This window comes from Cervus elaphus, chromosome 9 (assembly GCF_910594005.1).
Source record: "Cervus elaphus chromosome 9, mCerEla1.1, whole genome shotgun sequence".
NCBI lineage: Eukaryota > Metazoa > Chordata > Mammalia > Artiodactyla > Cervidae > Cervus > Cervus elaphus.
The window spans coordinates 53,880,609-53,905,373 of record NC_057823.1 but is presented as its reverse complement, the minus strand read 5'-3'; the positions used below and the strand labels follow the sequence as shown (position 1 = coordinate 53,905,373).

General features: G+C 50.6%; 3 protein-coding genes across 3 annotated transcripts in view; all 3 read right to left on the bottom strand.

Annotated features, from left to right (window-relative positions):
- Positions 1 to 24,765, bottom strand: part of LOC122700799 (protocadherin gamma-A2-like) — a 177,193-nt gene that overhangs the window by 3,470 nt on the left and 148,958 nt on the right. Inside the window, exons 5-6 of the mRNA XM_043913845.1 lie at positions 11,071 to 11,129; positions 3,422 to 3,510 (exon numbers count right to left, since the gene is read on the bottom strand). Of these exons, the coding sequence (XP_043769780.1) occupies positions 3,422 to 3,510; positions 11,071 to 11,129 (148 nt within the window). The remainder of the gene's footprint in view (positions 1 to 3,421; positions 3,511 to 11,070; positions 11,130 to 24,765) is intronic.
- On the bottom strand, positions 3,461 to 16,824 carry PCDHGC5 (protocadherin gamma subfamily C, 5). Its single transcript, XM_043913039.1, has 4 exons — positions 14,364 to 16,824; positions 12,095 to 12,305; positions 11,071 to 11,129; positions 3,461 to 3,510 (listed from the first exon to the last, which is right to left on the bottom strand). The coding sequence occupies exons 1-2, from the start codon at positions 16,815 to 16,817 to the stop codon at positions 12,246 to 12,248; spliced, it is 2,514 nt and encodes an 837-aa protein (XP_043768974.1). The 5' UTR covers positions 16,818 to 16,824; the 3' UTR covers positions 3,461 to 3,510; positions 11,071 to 11,129; positions 12,095 to 12,245.
- Positions 18,539 to 21,399, bottom strand: LOC122700282 (protocadherin gamma-C4). The gene has a single exon (XM_043913038.1). It carries the CDS (start codon positions 21,084 to 21,086, stop codon positions 18,549 to 18,551), a length of 2,538 nt encoding a protein of 845 aa, XP_043768973.1. The 5' UTR covers positions 21,087 to 21,399; the 3' UTR covers positions 18,539 to 18,548.

Below are 24,765 nucleotides of genomic sequence, written 5' to 3'. Positions count from 1 at the left end.
TGGGAGTGCGCAGAGAGGGTGACTAAAGCCAGAGAGGCTGAGTAATCCTGGGACATCAACCAGGGATTGAGAAATAGAGAGACAAGAAATATTTTCAAAGAACAGCATCAGAGGGGGAGGGACGAAAGGGAAAGCAAAGGAGAGAGGAGCCCCAGTGTTTCCTCCTCCTCATTCCAGGCTCAGGTTTCCACAACCTCCATTTCAAGTCCCAAATCCCAGCATCCGGGGGCCTTTAGGGGGCGGGGAAGTGAGCTGGGTGGGAGGGAGCAGCGCCCACTTCCTTCTCTCCTTTCCCCAGCCCTTTCATCCCACTGACATTTCTATATTTTCTCTAATTAACTCCAGGAGGGAGCCGGTCCCCGACTGCCCCCACCCCTCCCCCCTGCCTGGGAATATAAGTGCTGGGGGGAGGGGCCCAGATCTGGCTTCAAGAGCCAAGGTTCCCGAGTGATTTAGGGGCAAAGAGGGGAGACGTCAGAGGCGCCAGTGAGCAGGGGAGGGTGGGAAGAGATGGGCACCAAAAGGGGGAAGGGAGGCAGAAATAGAAAGATAGGAAGGGCGGGATTGGATAACTGGAAGCCAGGCCCACCCACATCCTACAACACACCCAGGATCTCTAAGAAGCACCGGCGCAGACAGAAATGACAAAGCCAGCCCCTGCCACCCCCTCCCTAGAAGCACAGACCTGACGTTGGCCAGCGTTACGGGATGCACTGAAGTGGGGCTGGCCAGGAGGGAAGATTGGGAAACCCAGAGTGTAACAAAAACAGGCCGACCTTGAGTTCTGTCCCGTCAGCTCTGCCACTAAGGAGCCAGCCATGTGACCTTGACCAAGGCCCTGTCTGACCCCAACCTCAGTTGGACTGCAGGCTCTGACCTTCTGCAGAATCAAGTCTCCAAGGGCACCTCCTTCTACCCCTGTAAGACTTAGTCTGGGCAGGAACTGGGATCTTCCCTGAGCACAAGGGGAAACAGACTCTGAAGAGCAGCAAGGAAGAACCTGGGCGTCCTCTGGCCTGGAGGAGGTTAAGGCACTGCCCGCCTCCGCTCCCCTCTCCCACTCCTCAGGGAAAAGGCTCCCAGCCCCAGCGCTCCCCCTCTGCCCTGCAGTCCCCACCCAGGGGCTAAAGGCAGAAGCTCCAAGCAGCCCTGGCCGCCTGAGCCACAGACCGCAGCCTCCTAGAGAGCACACCTTCCCCTCAAACGTTTATATAAAAAGCCTCCCAAGTGTACTTATTCTCCCCACTCACTCACTCGCCCTTAGCGGCCCCACAGGCCTGGCCGGGCTGGACTCCAGGAACCTCTCTGGCTCCAGGGCCAGGAAATCGGATGTGAAAGTGAGAGTAGGGCCTGACCCTGCCACCTCCACCCCCAGGATCCATCCCCTAAGGCCAGGGTTTACTCTCGGGTCAGGCCCTGTGTGGGCTGGAGGGGTGGAACCCTGACAGGGGAGGCAGCCTGCGGTGACCCCAGGGACCTCCTGGGAGGGTCTGGGGCTATAAATACTGACTCCATTTCTGTTTTTAAAATCTGGATTTAGGCTAAAAAGGCTGCTTCCTGGCTTTAGGGTTTAAAGCCACAACAGCTAAATATACGTTACTGTCTGTTTACTTCCCTCAAGAGTCCAACTTGGCACCTTCTCAGACCCTGCCACCTGCCTCTCTCATACTCAGAGTCTGGCCTCTCTAGAATTACAGTGGCCCTGCCCCACCCCCCCACCCCCCAACCTGGGCCAGCCCTGTCTTCCCAGAAGGCTGGTGCCCCTGCTACTGCTCCCTTCCTCTTCATCAGCCGTGGGCCTGGCCCCCCATGGCCTCACAGACACCCAGGGAAGCCTTGTCAGATTAAACAAATGAAAACAAAGGGTGCCCAGTTAAATGTGAATTTCATGTAAATTTTTTTTTTAGTATAGTTATGTCCCAGTTCTAACATTTGGGACCTACTTATGCTAAAATACTATTTGTTGTCTATTTGAAGTTAAAATTTAACTGGCCATCCTGTATTTTATCTGGAACCCCAATCTGGGAGAATAATGCAGCATTAAGAGAAACCTGTTCACCTAAAAGGGAAACTGAGGCTGGATGGAAAGGCAGACGTGGTCACTGGAGCAGACAGGGCATGAACATAGGAGCAAGCTGGGTTAGAATCTCCAGTCTGCAGCTCAAAATGGGGCCTTCGAGCAAGGAACTTCTCAGTCCCCTCATCTGTCAAATGGAAGGACTCAGACCAGCCCTGCAGAGCTGCGAGAAGATCCACCGACATGAGGCCCATCCAGCTTGCCGAGCGTGAGCTGGGGCAGCGTGCAGGCACGAGGGCAGCGATTACTGCTCTGGCTTTACCTGATTCTCCACTAACCAGGCCTCCAGAGCCACTGGGCAGTGGGGCTCTCAGTTCACTGAGTAAGGCCCGTGCCTGAGTCCTCCGCCAGCCTCCATGTAAGCCCAGGGTTAGTTGCTCCAGAAGCTAGTGCTTATTAACAGGCATTATTCTAATTCTACCTTCTACCCCACCATGGGTCAAAAGAGACCATCATCTATCAATTTTCACCACTGCGTTTGGTGCCCTTCCTCTCTGCCAATCCTGTCCTGAGGCCTTTAGACACTACAGTGAGAGCTGTTGTTTCTGCACCGATGTTACAGTCAGTGAGACCGCGGCCCAGAGCGGGCGAGTCACTTGCTTGAGGACTCGCAGCTAAGTGGTGGTGCCAGGGCTGGAACCCAGGCCGGCCAGCTTCCAAAGCCTGTGCTCTTCAGTTCTAATGACACTGTTCTCCCTCCATGCTCAGGACTCTTGGTTGTCATCCCTGAAGACTAGCATCACCTGAATCTCTATCACTGAAGGTCTTTGTTAACTTGTGGGAAAACCAAAGTCCTGCTCTGGAAGTGGGGGCTACAAGAAAAAAAAAAAGAGAAGGGGTCCCACAGGTCCAGAGTGTGTTTCGTACTGGGAGTATCCACACCTACTTCCATGGCTTCAGGGTGGTACGGATCAGGCCCCAGGCCCCAATACTATGTGCTTTACCATATCATTTTACTGAATCCTCACAGAAACCCCTTGAGGTCTCTGTTCCCATTTTCTTGATTGAGGAAACTGAAGTTTAGAGAGATTAAGCAAATTGATCAAAGGCACAAAGATTGTAAGTGGCAGAGCTAGGACCCGACCTATAGGTGTCCCTTCTGGGGCAACACTTGTAACCACTGCTCCCTACTTCTCCTGCAAGGATCTTTCCTTATTTATTCCCCTTTGGGCATCCCAGAGCCCCCATCCCTCAGCTACTCCCTAACCTGTCTTTATATCCTAGAATTAAGGGCTGTCTCAGACCAGCTGACGTATAGCTTGGAAGCCAGTCTCGGGGCACGGTGCTATGGGATGCACCCCAGGACCCCAGGTCTCCTACTCCACATGTGTTGGCACAACTTACCACTGGCGGAGGCCAAGATCATGGCTTGTAGCATCTCTGTGTCAAACTGGTTGTTGGGCCAGGTGCCGGTCTCATCGCCATTTTGGGATCTGCGGAAAGAGTGGGCTGCTGAGCGTGCTCTCCCAAGCCACCCCACCCCTACCCCTCCTGTCCTCGCTCAGGGCCCCCAGATCTAGTGCCCAACCCCAGCCCACGCCCAAGACCTGCCCCTTTCAGCAAGGTAGGAGGGAGCTTACACAATCCTTCAGAAGCCAGACCCCCACCTGCCAGTCCCCCAAACCAGCTTTCTACCTATCATTTCAGACACCATGGCCCTTGGAGGGAGGGGGCAGGACGCACTGCAGCTTGCTCGTCTGCCCGCCCCCACCGTGAGGAAGCGGTGGCTCACAGGAAGGGAGAGCAGACCCTCTCCAGAGGACAGTGGAGGGTGGGAAACAGGAGAGAACGTGCCAGAGCTTGAGAAAGGCCTAAGAACCTAGAGGCAGAGGCTAGGAGGCGCACAAGACGCTGAGGCCAGGAGAGAGGCTGCTAAAACTCAACTCTGATATGCTTCGGTGGCTCACTCAGGCCTCAGGATAAAATCCACAGGCACCTGAGAACCAGCCCTTCCTATTTCCCAAGAACCACACTCCCAGTATTCTATCGTGAACCCTTTCTGAGTCCCCTTCATGACTCCTCACTCTCTCTTACCAGCTCCTTTGGGTCAGATACTGCTTCCTAGAATGCAAGCTTCCTACCTCTGCCTTGATAACGTGAAGTGAGTAAGTTTGTCAGAAGGGACCCCTGAGCCCACCCAGGCTGGGTTAGGTGCCTTTGCCATGTTCCCACCCCGACTGGCTGCTCTGTGGCAGCTCTAGGCCCAGGGGGACTGCCATTGTCCCATCCCCTATGCCCCGCCCCCCCCAATCTGCTCCACCCACAGACCCAGCTCCTTGAGCTTTAGGAACAGGGCTCTGCCTGTTTCCTACTGAAGCACCTAGTTAACAACTTTAGATGCTCTAAACATTGAGAAAAACACGAGGTGATTCATTAATTGTTAAAAACGCTAACCTGAACTCTAAGGAATGGTACCCCAACCTGGACTTTTTCCCATAGTAATTTTACTCCTATGCTTTAAGAGAATTTCCAAGGCTCAAATGATTTCCATTTTCGAAGGGAAGCAGAAGCAGCCTGACAAACAGTCTATTAGTTGACCTCTGCACTGTCTGGAACACTGAAATTCCTCAATGAATGCTTGTTGCCTGAGAGCCCTACAGAGAAAGTTAGGTCACTAAGAGGTAAGAAGCATTTTGCACCAAGGGAGGGGCTGGAGGGCAGGCCCTGAAGGCATGCAAGTTGGGGTGGGGGAGGGACGGAGTGTAAAAGTCTGTATTTTGTAACACAGAGATCTGGGGGTACTGCTTTAACCCAGTGAACAAACTGAGCATCACACTGACAGGAAATGATTCCCAGCACAAAGAGCAGTGTCCCCCACACGGTATTCCTACCAGACTGTGTAACCTGACCTCACTGTGAGAAAATGATCCCTGAACACAGGCTCTGGGACGTTTTGAAAGACAACTGGCCTGGAGTCTTTAAAACATGTCTATGTCATCACACACACACACACACACAACCTCCAAAAGGCAAGGAGGCTGTTTTAGATTAAAGGAGATGAAAGAGAGGTAGCAAGCCAATGCAATTTATGCTGTTTGATTGAATTCTGGCGTTAAAAAAAAAAAAAAAAAACAGGTTAAACGGACATTTGGGGAACGTTTATGAAAATATGCTAGTGGACTGTGTATTATTGCATTAATGTTAAAGTCATCAAATGTGAGCATTCTTTTGTGGTTATGTATGAGAATGTTATTGTTGTCAGGAGAGATATTGAAGTATTTCAAATGTTTTTAGGTCTGCAACTCTCAAATGGTTCAGGGGGTGAGTGCGTGCATGTTGCGAGAGAGAGAAAAGAGAAAATAAATGTGCAAAATTTTAACGACTAATATATCTAAGTTTTAAAGAGTATGTGGATGTTCATCATACTATTCTTTCAACTTTAAGAGGTTTGAGCCATTTCAAAGTAAAAAAATTGAGCGATACAATAAAGTCAGCTAGGAGAAGGGTAGTGTTGGGAGAACTTTCCAAGCAAAAGGAGTAAAACGCCCCAGCCTCTGAGGCTGGGCGGAGCTCAGCGAGCTCAGAGCCAGTGTGGCTGCTACGGGATGTGGTGGTGGGGCTACAAAGTGTACACTGGAGATTGTGTTCTTACCCTAAGAGCTCTGGGAAGTCTCTGAGGTGTATAAAAGGGGTTGTCAATTAAGTATTTAAAGATCACTGTTAAGATAGGTAAACTCCTTCAAATTGAATTTTTTATTAAAATATTTTAGTTTCTTTTATTGTTATCTTCCAGGTGTCTAAATCTCCAGTCTGTTGTACTGGTAACTTAACTCTGTAATAGAATAGCTTGCTGCCAACTCTTTATGTTAAGTAATTTTTAAATATTTGTAATATTGTTGAGTGACTAATAAACTATTAAGTTACTGGCATTAAAAAGAAGATCATTGCTGCTCCCAAGAGAAGACCGAGGGATGAGGGGCACCTCTGGGAGGGCAGGAGCCCAGTGACGGAGGCTCAGCCACCTCTGTCTCCATGACAACCCAGGAGTCCTCACTTGCAGGCAGACTGAGCTCTCTCTGGGCTCGCCTGGGGGTGCAGGGCTGAGGCAGGAGGGCTCAGGCTGAGACAAAGGGCCTAATGCGGATACAACGGGGAGAGCAGATGGGGCAAGCAGCAGGGGGCTGTGGAGCGGACAACAGGGTCAGACACCAGGTTAGGAGGATACCCTGTGCTGGTGGGTGATGGTGTTGAGGGAATGAAGGTGAGTGGAAAGGCGGGCCTGGAACCATGATGGACTGGGCGGGGCTGCGAGGAGGGTTCTTAGGAAGTGACTGAAGGCTGGAGGCCAAGCCCATGGGCAGGAGATGAGTAGAAAGAGAGTTCTTGTTGAGCTGTTTATTGACAGCTTCTTATTTCTGGGTACTGGGCTGACTAAACTATATACATATTGTCTATTTCAGCCCAAGAAACACCCACAGGCAAGTGTTATCATCCTTATTTCCCAGCAGATGAAACCGGGGCTCAGAGAGGTTGAGAGACTTTCCCAAAATCACACAGCTGGCAATAGGCAGCTGTTGTGAAATCACACAAACTGGCCTAATGTGACTCCAAAGCCTATGCTCTTATACATAACAACATACTGGGCTTCAGCAGGGATGGGAACTCTTCCATGATTTGGGGAACAGTGAAAAATAATAGTGAAGGAGATGGACTACATCTAACTGACCATTTTCCAAGTGTCAGTGCCTGTGACAGGCCCTAGGATTTAAGAGACGATATGATCTTGCCCTAAGGAGTTTGTATTCTGGTGTGCTGGGGGGCTGTGTGTGAGGAACAACCCCAGAGGCCAGGCTGCAGTTAAATGCTCCCTGCATCCTGCTCAAAACAAGGAGAAACATGGAGAAGTCACCCCTGACCTTAGCCTGGGTTTAACTGTGTTCAATCTAAGTGCATGTGTATCTTTTTAATGTAGTAAAAGCCTGTCTGCACCAGATAAAATTTTTACCCATTAGAGAGGCTATTATGCAATAATTAAATGACTTATGAAGAACTTTTCTTATGATGTGGTACAAAGAGAAAAAAAAAAGGCTACAATACTGATGGACAGTATGACCTCAATTACTACCAAAAACAAACAAAACTAGTGAGAAATATACTACCTGACTGGGATTAAAATTTGCTGATATCCTGTGAACAAGTCTGTGATCAATTCGTCTAGATAATTAGATTTTAAAAAGCAGCAGTGGCAGAAACAAAAGAAGCAAGAGCAGAAAAAGCAAGAGCAGCTGCTTGTGCATGCTAAATGTACCAAGAAAAAAGTTTGAAATGCATTTAAAAATATTAAGAGAGCTTAAGACATGAGACTCTCAACCAAATACAAAATGTGGACCTTAATTTGGATAAGCACACAAACAGGTTAACAGAGAGCAATATATAACTGGGGAAATCTGAATACAGACTAAATATTTGATGATATTAATTATTATTATTATTAAATTATTTTTAGTGTTTATGAGTTTAAAAAAATGAATCACCTGTTAAAGATAATGAAGACTGATGAAATATGATGGCTGTGATTTGTTTTAAAATAACTCGGTGGGAGGAGGGAGATGTGAGACAAGTCAGGGAGTTAGTTTAAGATGGAGAGTGAGGCCAGAGAGGCTCACTACACCAATGTCTCTCCTCTTGCATAGGTTTGAAATTTTCTGTATTAAAAAAGTTAGTGGTGGTTTCCCTGGGTTGTAAAATTATGAGTGATTTTAAAAACTGTTTTTTCCATTTCTCATGTTTCTATAATCAGCAAGGATTATGAGCAGAAAAAAGTGAGTTGCTATTGGTTTGTTTGTTGAATGGCTGCCCAAACAGAGGGAAAGACAGTGTCCCCCGGGGGGAAGGCAGATCAGAAGGGGAAAGGCAGTGTGGTGCCATCAAAGGAGAACAGTGTGGGGACCGGGGGAAGCCACGCGGAGATTCTATTCTGGGCAGAGGCTGGGAACGGCGGCAGGGAGGGGCCTGGGGCATGGCTTGGGAAAGGAGAACTGGCTTGCTGGGCTCAGGCTTGAGACAACAGCTGTTGGGATCAGAAGCCAAGAAGTCAACCTGAGCATAGATGGTGGTGGAGAAGAGGAGCACCTGGAAGGCAAGGACTTCGGAAAACTCCCTTTTGTCCAGGCAGCGTGACATAGCACTGGCTTGAACCTGAATGAGGTTTATTGCAGAACTCAACACTAGCCCTGCTCTGAACCTGGGGTGCCAGCAGCCGAGATGGGCCAGAACCAGGGTTCAGTTGAATGAGAGAAACCACCCTTCTTCATCTGCTCACTCCCATCGGCTCATCAGAATGGCATCAGGGAAAAGCTCCCACCACTCTGTTGATTCTGAGAGGGCTCACCACAGGGCCTTTGCAAATGCTCTTTCCTCCACCTGCAATGTTCTTCCCCTTTCTTTCGGCTGGTTGATTCTCAACCTCATTTCTTCCTGATGTCCTCCTGCCCCCTGACTAGGTCACATCCCTATTGTATACTCTCAAGACCTACTGTATATTCTTCATAGCACTTAGGATAGCTGGAATCTCACTTTTTTTTTTTTTAGTAATTATTTGATTAATATTTGTCTCCCTCAACACACTATAAACTCCCTGAGGGCAGAGATTATGTCTATCTTATATCTCCTATACCTAAAACACCACCTGTTACTATTTACTGAATGAATGAAAGAGGGAAATCACAGTTGCTGAACCAGGCCCCTAACACTGATTTTGTCTCGGCCCCTGTTGCAGCTCAATCATAAGTGTTGATTCCTTCCCCTTCAAGCTACCCGAGGAAGGGAGAGTTCCTGAGCCTTCTCCTCCATCTCAAGAGCTCCCATGTCTACTTAGATTACCATGTCTCTCATACAATGAAAAGGGACTTGAGGGTGGGATAGGCATCCAATCCAGAGGGCACATCCTAGTCCACTGCTGAGCTGCAGTGAGCTCTGCTTCAGGGCCAGTATACGGCCTGGGGTGGTGGAAGGTCAAGGAAACACAAACTGCCCTGTATTTCTCATCATCTCAGCTCAAACGTCACTTCCCTTCTTTATCCCCCTCCCTCATTATACTCACATAACTGTCTTAGAACTTACTGTGATTTGTAACTAGAAATGTTTTTAGTGTAATTTGTTTAGTGTAATTTGTTGTCAATTTTCTGTCTTCCCTGCTGGCATGGAAGCCTGTGAGTACAGGGATTGTATCTGCTTGTTCACTCTTATGTGCTAGTGTTTAGCACAGGGCCTGGCTCATAGTAGATGCTCAATAAATATTTGTTGAATAAATAAACACATGAATGAATAAATGAATGACCTAATGGATAACCTGCAGGAAGGCTGGCGAGACCAGCAGGGAGAAAGGAGACAGCTGGGGTCAAGAGTGGGGCAAGGGCAGTCCAAATCATCGGGTTTGCTGCTTTCTAGGGGCCTCAGCCAGGAAGTGCCTGAGACCACGTTACCAGAGGCAGGATTCACAAGCCCAGGACCTGAAGTCTCCACCTTGCACCAAGGTGTCCTGGGCTCTGGTGGCAGTAGGACTCAGCATCTGTAGCATCTGGACAGAATGTGGGCAGCAAGCGTCCAGCCAGCAAGGAGCTGCGCAAGGCAGCCCAAGCTCTGCCCTCCCTCTGTCTTCTGGGCCTCTTGGACTCCACCAGGCTCCCGACTTCTAACAGGGAGGCCTGGCCCAGAGCCCACCCTGCTCCGCTCAGACCAACTGCAGGTCTTTTGCTGAAGTCCTCCCCCACTCCACCCCTGCCCCAGGGTGTTCCTGTCTTAGCAGGAATTCATACCAGATCGATCTGGGCAGCTGGGGCAGCCTGGATGGGAGGGTGTGCTGCGGAGAGCAGGAATCAAAGGCGGTGTGTGTGAGGGGCAGCGGAGGGAGAGCGCCTGGGGGTACAGGCGCCTGTGTGTGCTGGCTTGCCCACAAGTTTTAAGAAATGACAGACAGGGAGAGGGACGCAGAGTAAAAGTAAGGATAAAAGACTTAGAGATAAAGAAAGAGAAACAGAGAATGAGGCAGAAAGAGACAAAAAAGAGAGAGATACATAGAAACAAAGAAACACAGGCTGAGGACAGAGAGGAAAGCAAAAACAGTGAGAAATAGAGACTGGAGACAGAAGACCACTAGGAAGCGATGAAGGAGGAGAGACAGGAGAGAAGTCAGGGACAGTGAGAGGAGGGCAGAGACAGAACAGGAAAAGCAGAGACTGAGACTGAGGAGGAGTCACATTTATTCACTGATTCCACATTTATTGAGCACCTAGCCATAGCAGGCGCAGCGAAAGGCACAGGTCAGTGCAGGCGGACGCAAATGGTAGGGACCGAGATACAGCAACACAGACAGAAACTGAGACAGAGACGAGGAGAGAGGGAGAGGCAGACTAAGACAGGCTCTGAACTGAGGACGGTTAAGAGCGTCAGAGACCAAAGGTCTGCAAGCAGAGAAGGCAGGACCAGGGGACCTGGGCGACCTGCCCCTCCAAGGCGGCTCTCCCTCCTCAGCCCCACCTCCAGCTGCCTGGCCTCCCTCGCCTCAGCCTCAGCTCCTTCTTGCAGGCTCTGGAGGAGCCTCTGACTACTGACACTTCCTCCTCTCCTCCTCCTGTCCCAGATTCCTCTGCCTGAACCCCAGTCAGGATGGAGGGCAGCCAAATCTGGGGCAGGGGGACGGAGCCAGACAGATAGGTATAAAAAGCCTCCTCTCCACCCAGAGACCAACCTTATGACCATGCTTCGCTCCCACAAAGCGCCCAAGATACAAGAAAAGGTTTGTGTGGTGGGGCTAAGGGAATGGGATGAATGTGTGCTTCCAAAACAGCCACAGTAGGAGCCTCTTCCTTCTGGGGTTTGTGCACCAGCCCCCAATACCCCAAAACCTCCCTGAAATCTGGAACTGAGGGAGGAAGCCATTTGTAGTGAAAGCTGAGCCCTCCCCTTCTCCCCCCCCCCACCCATCTCCTCCCACGTCATCACTGAGAAAAATGCCGCAGAGAAGAGGGTGGGCTGGAGAGGCAGTCACCTACCCGCTGGTGCCGGGTCTCTGGGCCTGAGAGAATCGCCAATCCGTGTTGGGTGGGGCTTGCTGTGGAGAAAACAGAGGGAGAGAGGCTGAGTACCCAAAAGGGCCAAGATGAGGGTGGGGTGGGCTCGTTTTCAAAGATAAATTATACCCTCAGGTCTCAGAGGTCTGAGATCCCAGAGACAAAGAAGTAAAATGACATTTATCCAATCACAGTGAACAAATCCAGGTTCCTTTCCTAAGCAAATTGCCCCTTCTTCCCTGCCCCTCAACTCAGAACTCCTGAGCTGAGGTTCAAGGGGAACCGGGGTTTGTGTGCACAGAGAAGGGCCCTCAAAGTGGCAGGGGAGGCTTTTGGATGAGAATTCCACCAGCCCTAGAAAGAATTTCATTCAGCTCCTCAGCTGGGAACAAAGCGCCCTCTGCGGCAAGATGGCTGCTGTTCCTGGTAACCCTTTTCATGCCAGGCTGGGCCTTTACACATTCAGAAGGACACCTCCTTCAGACCCTCTCTCTCAAGGATCCCTTCCCACAGCTAAATACATTATTAACTTAGGAGTCACGCCAGACTGAGCCTTTGCAGAGCATCCAAGCCCCAGGACACCTCTCACCCCCAGAATTCTGTGCCAGACAATGGCTGTGACTAAGGAGGAGAGAACAAGGCTGCTCTGTCTGGGACAGAGAGAACTGCTGGGACGGAGCCCAGCAGAGATCCAGCTCCCACAGCCTCCAAGCAGAGCCAAGTCAATCTCCAGGGCTCCCAAGGCATAGATCTGTAGCCATCCCCCATCTGGATGAAGGTGTGGGACTCGAGCCAGCCACTTCACTTCCACGTTCCTCCCAGCCTTGCCAGAGGGTGTGTTATCCCATCACACACTCTCATGGAGCACTCCTAGAGCTGTCTCCTTGCCATTCTGGAGTGCTCTGGTAGTTAATTCTCACACTCACTCCCAGGAGAGGAGAGAGAGGTGTGAGCATCTCCAATTACACTGGGGAGAAGGAAGACCCAGGGCTGCCAAATGACTCACTCTTAGGTCTCACAGGTGGCAGTGACGTGAGGAAACCCAGAAACTTAGCATCCCAGGTACCACAGAGTCACCAGCACCATTCCGCAGGTGCCATGGGAAGGGCACAGGGATGCCCCGCTCTCAGTCACAGCATTCTTCGACACAGCAGAATCTACACCGAGATGCAGGAACCACGACAGACTGGAGGACAGGATAGCGGAGAACTCACAGCCTACATAAGGACAGCAGGTGCAGGTTTGTTCAGTTAGGGCTGCTCAGGGATAAGGAGCCCCAGTAGGCTTTTCTCCACGAGCAACGCCCTAAAAGGGGAAAGAATGTCCACCTTTGCCTCATCCCAGCAGATGTAAATCATCCCTCCTCTAAAGGTGGAGACCTTTAGAAGCACCAAGTGACTGAAAGCACAGATTCTGGAGTTAAACAAATCTAGATTAGATCTTTGTCTACCACTTACCATGTGAACTTGAGCAAGTCACTTGACCTCTGTGAAACTCAGTTATAAGGGAGAGTGAGGAATGCTAGTACCTACCCAACATAAGTGTGGGGAAGAGCAAAGGAGACGCTTTGGTTTTTAGAGGAAATCCGTAGTAAGGTTCTCTCAATCAGCTATCAGAATCCCATGGTGGTGTTGCTCCAAAATATAAATGATTCGGTAGGGGTAGGGTGGAGTACAGACATATTTTGACTAAAAGCTCCTGGAGTTACAGAAACTTAACGTTATTTTACAACAAACGTTTCCCCAAATATGAAAGCACCCTGCTGGTTTCTGGCAGAAGTCATGGTTTTCCAACAGCAGGGGAAGGAAGGGCTTGCCAGAGTCTTAGATACTTTGGTTGCGGTTTATGGTGGTTTAGTCGCTAAGTCGTGTCTAACTCTTGCGACCCCATGGACTGGAGCCTGCCAGGCTCCTCTGTCTGGGATTTTCCAGGCAAGAATACTGGAGTGGATTGCCATTTCCTTCTCCAGGGGATCTTCCCCGACCCAGGAATTGAACCTGGGTCTTCTGCATTGCAGGCAGATTCTTTACCAACTGAACTATGAGGGAAGCTTTGGTCACCTCCAAAGTCCCTGATGTGGAGAAGGAAATGGCAACCCACTCCAGTATTCTCGCCTGGAAAAGTCACATAGTCAGAGGAGCCTGGTGGGCCACAGTCCACAGGCTGGCAAAGAATCGGACACAGCTGAAGCAACTGAACACACAAAGCCCTGACGGTAGACCGCTGGGCCCACCGTGGGCACGGCGGAGCCAAAAGCCTGTGTCCTAGTGGCCAGAACCCAGGTGCTCCAGGTTCCCACTTCCAGCCATAGGACAGGTCAGTGGCGCCACAGAGGGCCAAGGCGGCCTGTCCTACAGAGGCCTGTTCACTTGTCCTAGGCCAGCCCCACCACCCCTTAAGCCACAGGGCAGTTTGGCCTTCCTGAGCAAGGCTTCTGGGCTGGAGGCCCCCACCAACCTCTGCTCAGGGTCTGGGCCCAGACCAACCCACCAGCCCATGAGTCACAGAGTCCCGCCAGCCCCGCACCTAGAGCGCCCACAGTGGCTGCAGCACTAGTGACTGGGGCGGCCAAGAGGCCCGCCAGGAGGCCACCGGTCCAGGCCGGGGCGGGGATAAGCGGGCCGGCCAAGACCCTGTATCTCCCTCAGGCTAAAACCTCTGAGGCTGGCAGCAAGGTGGAGGGAAGTTGTGAGTTGCTGGGACAGCCCGCTGCAAGCGGCTGGCAGTTAAAGGCGGTGTATGAGGACGAGGATGGCCAGGTGCGAGGGGCATGCGCAGGTGAGGTGTGGCGAGCCCGTGCGCTGTGCGTGGCACACGCGCCAACCACAGACGCGTTGGTTTGATGTGGGAATAAAGAGGGTTGTGAATCACAGTGAGGTCACCGGTCAAGAGAGTGGGAAGAAACCTAAGAAAAAACCTCAAGACCAGCAGAGCGTGCCCGCATCAGAGCCTAGGAGGCTGGCTGCAGAAGGGGATCTGTGACTGCCTCTACTTGGACCCGGATCTGGTGGAAAACGCCAGAGTGATCGCCAGACCCCATGCTTTTCTGTCTGCCCTATCCTCTCTCCCCCATCACCCATACTCGCCATCACCTCCCCAGGCACAGCGCCCCATCCCTGCCTTGGCCACACCTCTGCTTCTGCACAATCCATCCAGACAGTCCCAACATTCGAGTCAAGCCCCACCAGAGGGAGCGGATGCCAAGTTCAAAGTCCCTGATGTGGGTGGGCGGCGTCTCCATTTCCGCCCCCAGGGGTAGCGCGGGAGCCCCTCACCTGGCTCCGCTCCCGCAGCGTGTCAGAGCGGGACCGGAAGGCGTTGGGCTCCGGTGCTAAAGCTGAGGGCTGCTGAACGCTGAGGGGCCTTAGAAAAGTGAAGTCACTGCCGTCGGAGGCTGGTGAAAAGCACGTCCTGTAGCAATGGCTGTGCGAGTCTGTGGGCCGCAGCGTCACCTCCATGTACTTGAGTGTGCCGTCTGAGCTCACCTGTAGGTTGGGGCTGGACTGCTTATAGAACTCCCGGGAGGGCGAGTCCTGGCGCCCGCAGCACTGACCCCCACCCCCGTCCCCGTCCCCCCGAAGGCACTTAGCTGACAGAAAGGTGAAGGTGACTAAGGATAAGAGGCTGGTGGCCGCAAGAGCCACAATGAGGTAAAGGGTAAGGTCTGAGCGCTCAGGAGGGTGTGTGAGGAAGTCCCTGGATTTGGGCATTTCCTCAGGGTCCTCATCTTCCAGAACCAGCAGCACTGTGGCTGTGGAGGAGAGTGAAGGGTCACCATTGTCCCTCACCAGGACCACCACCTGCTGGGTGTCAGCATCATCCTCCAGTAAGGCCCGGGCTGTTCGCACCTCACCAGTGTGTGCAGACACCAGGAACAGCCCTGGGGCTGTGGACTGTGGCAACAGTGAATAGGAGAGCCAGGCATTGTGGCCTGCATCAGCATCTACGGCTGTCACCTTGGTGACCAAGGAGCCAGGAGGGGCAGAGCGAGGGAGACGCTGGGGGAGTGAGAATTCCCGACCCCGTCTAGGGTGCAGCACAGTTGGGGCATTATCATTCTGGTCCAGGACAAACACGTGGAGAGAGGTGTTGGCGTGCAACGGGGGAGAGCCAGAGTCTCGAACGCCCACCACAATCTGCAGCATCTGCAGCAGTTCGTAGTCGAAAGTACGCTGGGCAAAGATCCGCCCATCCTCGGGGTTGACATACACAAAGGAGGAGGCTGGGGAGCCCTGAATCTGGTTCCCTACAATAGAGTAGGTAAGACGGGCATTATCCCCAATGTCTGGATCGGAGGCAGCCACGGTGCAGAGAAGGGAGCCTGGAGGCCGGTTTTCTGGGATGTAAGCCGTGTAGAGCTGCTGAGTGAAGTAGGGTGCGTTGTCATTTACATCTGAAATGTTGAGCCTGATGGTGAGATGTGCGTGCAAGGGAGGCGAGCCCTCATCATGGGCCAGCAGCTCAATGATATAGTGGGATGTGGCCTCACGGTCCAAAGGCTGGCTGGTTAGGAGTGAGTAGTGGTTCTCAGAAGGCTTAATCTGAAATGGCAGGTCTGGAGAGAGATCGAGGCTCACTTCACCATTTCTCCCTGAGTCTCGGTCCCGCACATTAAACAATCCCACTACTGTGCCCACTGGTGTGCTCTCCAGGACAGGGTTGACCAAAGAGGCCAGTAGTACCTCTGGGGCATTGTCATTGGCATCCCCCACATCCACTTGAATCACACAGTGGCCTTCCATGGCTGGCTGTCCCTGGTCACGGGCTCTTGCATGAATTTCATAAAAACTTGACTCCTCGAAGTCAATGGGACCCAACACATGGATTGCTCCACTGCTAGGGTCTAGGCCAAAGAGGTTCCGCACTGCCTCAGATGTATGGTCTCCAAAAGAATAGTCTAGTTGGCCATTAGTGCCCTCGTCTGGGTCAGTGGCATTGAGGCGGAGCAGCAACGTACCCACGGGTGCATTCTCTGGGAGTCCCACACGTAGAACTGAGGACTGGAAGGCTGGAGCATTATCGTTGATATCCAGCACAGTGACTGAGATAAGGGTGGTCCCTGAGCGGGCTGGGATGCCCCCATCCACAGCAGTGAGCACCAGCTGATGTCTTGCCTGGGTTTCACGGTCTAGCTGCTGCTCCAGCACCAATTCTGGGAACAGCTTCCCATCTTTTAGGGTCTTCACATTCAGAGAAAAGTGGCTGCTAGGGCTTAGAGTATAGAAGCTCACAGTATTGGTGCCCACATCGGGATCCTGGGCACTATCCAGTGGGAACCGTGCCCCCAGAGCAGCTGACTCTGAGATGCGTATCTCTCGCTCAGGGGTGGCAAAGCTCGGAGAGTTGTCATTGAGATCCAGGATTTCCACCTCTACACGGATTAGTTCCAGGGGGTGTTCGGTCACCACCTGTACTGGCAGCAGGCAGCTGGTGCTGGCTGCACACAGGCTCTCTCGGTCAATTTTCTGATTCACTGCCAGAGCACCACTCATCAAGCTCAGGGAAAAATATTGCCCATTCTCCTCAGTGCCCAACCGCAGCCGGCGGCTCAACAGATCTGTCACCTTTAAGCCTAGATCCTGAGCAACGTTCCCCACCAGCGTCCCCGGCTCGGACTCCTCCACCACAGAGTAACGAAGCTGCCCAGACACCCAGCCCCAGCAGCACAAGGACAACATGCACAGCACTTGCCATTTCCCAGCGAGCTGTGAGGGTGTCTTGTGCCCCATGACCCAGAAGTCCCTTCCTGGACACTGACTCTGTGCTGTCCTGTCGCCAAGGTAGACCCAGGGCTTGGAATGTAGCAGCTGAAATCTCTTATGTCTCCTTCCAGCCTCTTAAAAACTGCTCCGAGGCTTGTCTGCCTGCAGCAGTTCTTCTTAGTCACCAAATGGCGGGGGTGGGTTGGGGGGGAAGGGAATTGAATCTGAGAGGAGCTGGGGAGCTGGGGGAGGAGAGGCGGGCAAGAAGATCAGATCCCCCACCTCGGCTCTAAGTCTGATTGGCCCAAAAGTCTGTCTGCTCTCAACCAATTATACAGTCTCCTCAGTCCTGGAAACCTTAGGAACCGGAGCTGCAAATCCGTGTCACAGAAGCCTCCTACCTCCCCACTCATTTTGTGCTGCAGGTTGATTCAGTTCCCTTGGCAGCAAAGTTTGACAGCTCAGATGGCGCTCAACAGGGAAGTCAAAGTTGTACAAAACTTCTCAGGGTTCTGTCCCAACAACTTCCTGTGTAACTTCAGAAACTCCCACTATTTCACTTGAACCATCAAAATTTTGTCCTTCTCCAGGAAGCAGAACCCACGTGTTACCCCCTCCCTACTCCATCCTGCCAAACACTGCCAGAATGAAAGAAAAGATTTGTTAGGACCCTTCAGAGTCTTGCTTGGACTCTCCAGCAGTACTTTGAGGAATCTCAATGTCATCGATGGCTGTAAGGATTCACTTTTTCTGAGAATCCACATGAGCTATGGAATGGGCATCACAGCTTGTGGTGAGGGATGAGAACACTTCTATGCCTGATTCAGGTTACCCAAGGAAGGTGACTAGAATCTAGGCATGGCCTCTAAGCTTTATGGTTTCATCAATTCAGAAGAACTCTACTTAAAGACTCCCAGATTGGCCGTCTCTATGAATTCCTCAGCAGCAAGACAGGTCTCGATACTTAGTGATTTCACTTACTGCCTTCCCCCCCACCAAAGAGGTAATGTTCCTCTGCCCCAGTCGACTACATCTAGCTCTGAGCCCAATGGGGACTTGATTGGGAGACCTGAAGACCTGGGACAAAAACACCCCTGCTTCCACCTTGTTGCCTCTCTAATCCCTTGGCTCTTTCCTCTTATGTTTCAAGAGGGGCTTCCCTGCTAGCTCAGGGGTAAAGAATCCACCTGCCAATGCAGGAGACATGGGTTCGATTCCTGGGTTGGAAAGATCCCCTCGAGAAGGCAACCCACTCCAGTATTCTTGCCTGGGAAATCCCATGGACAGAGGAGCCTGGTGGGCTACAGTCTGGGTTGCAAAGAGTCAGATGGAACTTAACGACTGAACACCAAACAACAACATTTCAAGCAGAGAGTCCCTTTCACAGTGGGTGAGGGAGTAGGTGACACTGTGGAGCAAATATATAAGTTTCCCCTCAGTCCACTGGGGAATGGTAACCTAGAATTAAGGTATTCCAGACCCTGGCCCCTCATTCAGGAAGAGGAGAGAAAGTCACTACCTGGGTTTAGGTGCACCTCATGCACAAGAGCCTTCCATGTGCTCCACATTCCAGCAGCATATTTCCACAACACCCCATCTCTAGATCACTCACTTTCATTTCTTACTCTCAGATAAGGGCATAATCCACCCCAAGTAGTAATCCGTGGAAACTCCCTGGTTAATTCACAAAACGCTTCTAAAGCACATCATCTACCACCCAGTTACCACTCACAGAAGTGGCAACATCACTACAGGCTCTTACAGAGGGACCAATATATTCTCTGGGACATGGCCCAGCCACATGCCTGCACCAGAATAACCCTCAAGCATTGGCTGAGCCTGCAAAGGTCTCACCTCTAGCCCATAGAGAAGATCAGAGGGTGGGCAGCTTGGGCGAACGGGTTCCCCTGCCATAGGTGCACTGGGTGACTTCACCATCATGAAGCTATCACTCCGAGTGGGTGCAGAAGCCAAGGGTGTACAGCCATGAGAGTGGCCGCCCACATCAACAAACTTGATAGGATCATCTGACCCTAGCTGGATTCGGAGGATCCCATTGGAAGGAGGAAGCCCCTCCCTCCTTCGAGACCGGGTGAGACAGGCACAGGTGCCAGCAGGAAAGCAGGTCATTCCACAGGCAGCCCCACGCAGGCACTTTGAGATGAGTGCCACGAATGAGCCAAAGGAAACAAAGCAAATTGCCACTAGAGATACAGCCAAGTAGAGGGTCAAGCGGGATTCTCCTTCCCTTGGAGCCGAAGACTCTCGAAGATCAGGGACAACTGGATGAGTGTCTTCTTCCAAGGACACCAGGAGAGTGACGGAGGTAGAGAGTGGTGGGCTACCACTGTCCTTTACCACAATGACCAGCTTCTGCGGTGGGAGATCAGCTGGGATGGGAACAGCTGTCCGCACCTCCCCGGCATAGCGGGAGACTGCAAACAGGCTAGGATCTGGGGCCTCCAGGAGCTGATACGAAACCCAAGCATTGTAACCTGAATCCAAGTCCACAGCGGTCACCTTTGTGACTAGGTGGCCAGCACCAACTGATGGAGGCAGTGCTTGGGGACATAAGGAACCAGGCCGAGCCCTAGGGCGGAGTACAGCTGGGGCATTGTCATTGAGGTCCAGCACAAACAGACGAACTGTCACAGTGCTACTAAGGGGCGGGTTGCCCCGATCCCGGGCTTGCACCTCAAACTGCAGTGTCTGTGTTTGCTCATAGTCAAAGGATCGAGTAGCATGAACAGCTCCTGTCTGGGGGTTCAGAGAAATGAAGGAGGATGCTGACACATCTCGATTTCTGGGTTCGAGGAGAGAGTAGGAGATAAGTGCATTCAAGCCAGAGTCGGGATCAGAGGCTGCAAGGGAGCAGAGCAGGTCCCCTGGGCGATTGTTCTCTGGAACAAACACCTCATGTGACCTCTGGAAGAAAGAGGGTGGATTATCATTCACATCCGAAATGTTAAGGAAAATGGTCCTGTGGGTACTCAGAGGAGGGCTCCCGGCGTCAGAAGCAGTGACCATGATATCATAGCTGGATTTGGCCTCTCGGTCCAAGGGCCCAGCAGTCACCAGGGAGAACTGGTTCCTGAAGGCGGACTTGAGGGCGAAGGGCAAATGGTCGGGAATACGGAGGCTCACGTCCCCATTTGAACCTGAGTCAGGGTCCTGCACACTGATGAGTGCCACCACAGTGCCAGGCTCCGCACTCTCAGGGAGAGTCCCCAGCTCTGAGGTCACTGTGATGTGGGGGGCGTTGTCATTCACATCCAGGAGATCCACCCGAAGGCTGCAATGTTGCTCCATGGCTGGAGAGCCCCCATCTCGAGCCCGCACGTCAAATTCGTAGTAATTCTCGCTCTCAAAGTCTAGGGGTCCTTGAAGGGTAAGCTTTCCATTAGTGGGGTGCAGGCTGAAGAGGCTTCTCACACGATCAGGGGTGTGACCACTGAAAGAAAAGGTGACGTTACCACTGGGACCCAAGTCTGGGTCAGAGGCATTGAGCTGGATGAGCAGCATGCCGGCTGGCGCGCTCTCCAAGACGCTAATCCTATAGCTGGATTGCTGGAAGGCTGGGGCGTTGTCATTCACGTCCAGCACTGACACCCGCAGCTCTGCCGTGCCAGATCTCGGGGGGTTCCCGCCATCCACAGCAGTCAGCACTAGGCGGTAGTCTGACTGCTTTTCCCGATCCAAAGGTTTCTCCAGGAGCAGCTCTGGGACCAGGCTGCCGTCGCTGCGCTTCTTGACATCCAGGGCAAAGTGTTCATTGGAGCTTAGTCTATAGCTGCTGATGGAGTTGCTCCCCACATCTGCATCCTGAGCCTTTTCCAAGGGGAAACGCTGTCCTGGAGGAGCTGCCTCCCCAATTTCCAAGTCCAGCTGCTGCCGAGGGAATCGGGGGGCGTGATCATTCACATCCACAATTTCTACCTCTGCTCGGTACATTTCCAAAGGCCCTTCTGTTACAAACTCCAGGGGCACAATACAGCTGGCACTGAGCCCACACAGCGCCTCTCGATCGATTGGATTCCTGATGAGCAGGGCACCGCTGTCCAAATCCACACGGAAGTGTCTTTGGTTCACCTCTCCAGCGACCTGCAGCCTGCGAGCTGCCAAGCTCTCGGTATCCAGCAGGAAATCTTGGGCGACATTCCCCACAAAAGTCCCTTCCTGTGACTCCTCTGGGACCGGGTATCGGATCTGCCCACCAACGTAACCCAGGTGGCAAAAAAGGAACAAAAGAGTAGCCCCCCGGCAGATGTCTACCCAGCCTCTCACCTTGCCAAGCATTGCTGCTGCCCGCTAGTTCTCTATCTGGTCCTGAGAAGCCCCAGAAGCTGACCCGCCCCAAACAGCCACAGCAGCTGGAGACACCTATCTCCCTTTCCCCACGCCAGCTCTGGCGCGGCTGGGCCGGCGCCGCAAGGGTTACGCGCCGTTTTTTGCTGGTGGCGGGGTAGATTTGTCTGCCTTCCTCCACCCGATTGGCAGACAGCGACTCCTGGGCTCAGCCAATAGGCTAAGCAGAGAACGTCCCAATAGCAGCAGGGTTAATGCGACGCAGTATTGGAAGAAGGAAAAAAAAAAAACAAAAACCCACCTATCTTTTTGCCTTCCTCCCGCTCAACAGCATTCCACCCACCCCCCGCACCCCGCCATGGGTTATTACCTCTATGGAGAGGCAGACAACATATATGTTTTTGTTTTTTTTTCTAATTCACCAATCCCCACCCCACCTCACCCCGCCCCTTTTCGGAGGGGAAAACAGGGACAGCCTGAGAGCCCTAGCAACCTGCAGCCCAGGGAGTGAGTGGCCATTTGAGACTGGTCACTTTGTTCAAGCCAGTGTTGTCATCCACCAATATTCTAAAGGAATAGCTTCTGCCTCATTCTGATTGTATTAGAGCAACAGCTAATTAGAAGCACTGCTTTACACCAAAAACCCTGCCCCTCTGCAGATTATTCAGAAACATATCCATCTCTTTGCAGAAAAGGCTTACACATTAATGCAGCCTATTAAATTTATGCAGTACACATTTCTGTTGTAACAGAAGGCGCAGCAGAAACCAAACCTCTTTTACTCAGATACTCACTGGTGATATACTAAATTGTCATTCATTGATTTCAAGGACAGTATGGAAGGAATGAAGGAGAGGGGGAGAAGCCAGGAGAGGGAGATGTTCCAAATCAGTAAAGAATCAGCTTGTCTGGGAGACACTAAGAACCAGATCTCATTACCTGGCAGAATGCTAATGTTCACAGATTTAATAGCTTTCTTGAATGATTGAGATCAGCTACCGACAGCACCAGTGCCTACAAATCTCCTTTATTTGACACCATGGTATGCTTGATATGTTGTTAATTACCAACTGTGACTGTTTCAAAAGAGCAAGTTTTTCACCGAGCCCTAGGGGGCCTTTTGGCAAGGGAGACTTGATCTCACCCTCCCTGGAGCCTGGCTACCACCTTGCACAAATGCAGAAAGATTGTTCAATTCACACTGTAGTTACCTGCAAACTGTAAGTGGAGTCACAAACACACCAGAACACAAACAGAAAAATCTATCTTGATTTGCATGTGAGGTTTTTTTTTTAATTCACCTGAATCCTCACCTAGGCTGCCAATTATTGTTGGTGGTAGTGTTTAGTTGTTAAGTCATATCTGACTCTTGGCGACCCCATGGCCCGCCAGACTCCTCTGACCATGGGATTTCCAAAACCAGTAGCAAAACCAGAGGTTATCCTCCCAGGTGTTTTCCCAAGCCCTTGATCTTCAAGAATACCCTTTTGATGGTGAGGCCAGCAACCAACATTTTGGTCTCAAAGGGAGGTATCTGCTTTCTGTGTTCTTTCAGCCCCAAACACCTAAACCTTTTCCCATGTGAATGACAGGTGTAAATCAGTCTGACTTATAAGGTGTTTATGCCAGGATTCACTATCTCAGTAAAATTACACCATCTTCCCCCCAAGCTGCCAGCGGGGAGGGATAAGGAGGATCATTCTTGACTCATTCCTCTTCCATCTTCCCTTTATCATGTCAATGAATAAGTGCTGATAATTTCATTACAGTTATATCCTTCAGTCTATATTTGTCACTGTGCTGGTTCTCAATCTTCTCAAATACTATAACAGCCTTCTAAATGTTCTAAATGTAATATAATAGCCCCATGTAATACAAAAGCCCCATGTTACATTACGGGGCTTCCCCAGGTGGCTCAGTGGTAAAGAATCTGCCTGCAAATGCAGGAGACATGGGTTCAATCCCTGGGCCAGGAATATCCCCTGGAAGAGGAAATGGCAACTCACTCCACTATTCTTGCTTGGAAAATCCCATGGACAGAGGAGCCTGGTGGACTACAGTCCATGGGGTGGCAAAGAGTCAGACACGACTGAGTATGCATGCAAAATCTTCTTTAGTCTCCAATCCCAGTATCCCCAATCCATTATGGCAACTCACTTCACCATTCTTGCCTGGACAATTCCATGGACAGAGGAGCCTAGCGGGCTACAGTCCTTGGGGTTGCAAAGAATCAAACATGACTGAGTGACTAAGTGCACACACACACAAATTTCATTTATGGCTACCAGAATAATCACTCCAAAACAAACAAAAACTCTGACATTATATTTATATCAGTTCAAAATCCTGCAATGACTATCATGGATATAGAATAAAATAAAAAATCCTTGGCATAGCCTAAAGGTAACTCAAGATTTAACTCCTGCCTACTTGTTTCACTTTATCTCCTGCAAAAGTTGTTTTACAAATATACACTTTAAGGTTCAACAGTAATAAAAAATCTTTATCCCTCTGCATGAAATTTCCTACAAGGGTCCCTCTCTACTCGCCTTTCCCCTTTATTATCTGACAAACTACTACTCAACTTTCATTCTCAGATCAAGCATCATCAACTGTATGAATTCTTCCTGATTTCCCCAGGCTGACTGAGGTGTTTCTTTTCCATTGCTTCGTATTATACAGATCTCCCTTATCATTTTTGTGGGTGTGTGTGCATGTCCATGTGCCATAGGAGCAGGGACTGCGCCTTTTCATCTTTTAAAGTGTCTGGTACATTCACCAATACATGGTGAATTAGTGCTATTATCACTTGTTAGTTCAACAAGTATCTATTGAATGCTTGTACTTTATGAGTATTTTATATTGAGTATACATTTTATATACATTACTTTTCATTCTCACACAATTTTGGAAGAGTTTATATTTGAGAACACAAGCTCAGAAATGTTAGGAGACTTGTGTAAAGTCTATACAGTGCAGTATTAGGGTCTCCCCACTTTCACCTCTGCTCTGTCTAGAAAGAAATAAAAACCTCTTTCTGTAACATCTTAAATCATTTTCCTATCAGTCTGTCATCCCTGTAGCCATCAACTGACCCTTTTTGCTGGCTTTAATATCCAAGAACTAGACCTCTTCTAGATCTCAACCCCTTTTATTTGCAAGTTGACACCAAAACAAACATATCTATATTATTAATACTTGAACTGGAGAATCCTATATAAAGCCCGAATCCTATATATCCTAGACTTGACCTTTTTAATGCCAAGTATGTGATTCTCCCATCTCTAGATTTTTAAAACAGTTGTATTGAGCTACATAATTTATCCATTACACCATACAATTCACCCCTTTAAAATGTACAATTCAACAGTTTTTAGTATATTCAGATATACTAAAATGATGCAAACACCACAGTATAATTATAGAAAAATGTTTTCACCCCTAAAAGAAACACCACACCCATTGCCGAGCTCTAAATTTTTAAAGAAATAGTTGCCCAGGTGGTAGTGGTTGAGGAAGATTTTTCTCCTTAGATGACTGAAATATCTCACATCTTCCCTACAGTGCTTTCCTAGAGCTATTCTACATAATACTTTAAGGTTGAGAAATAACATTATAGAATTTTTTAAAGTTCAGTCTGGCAAAACAAGGCTGGCTGCTGGTTCTGCGA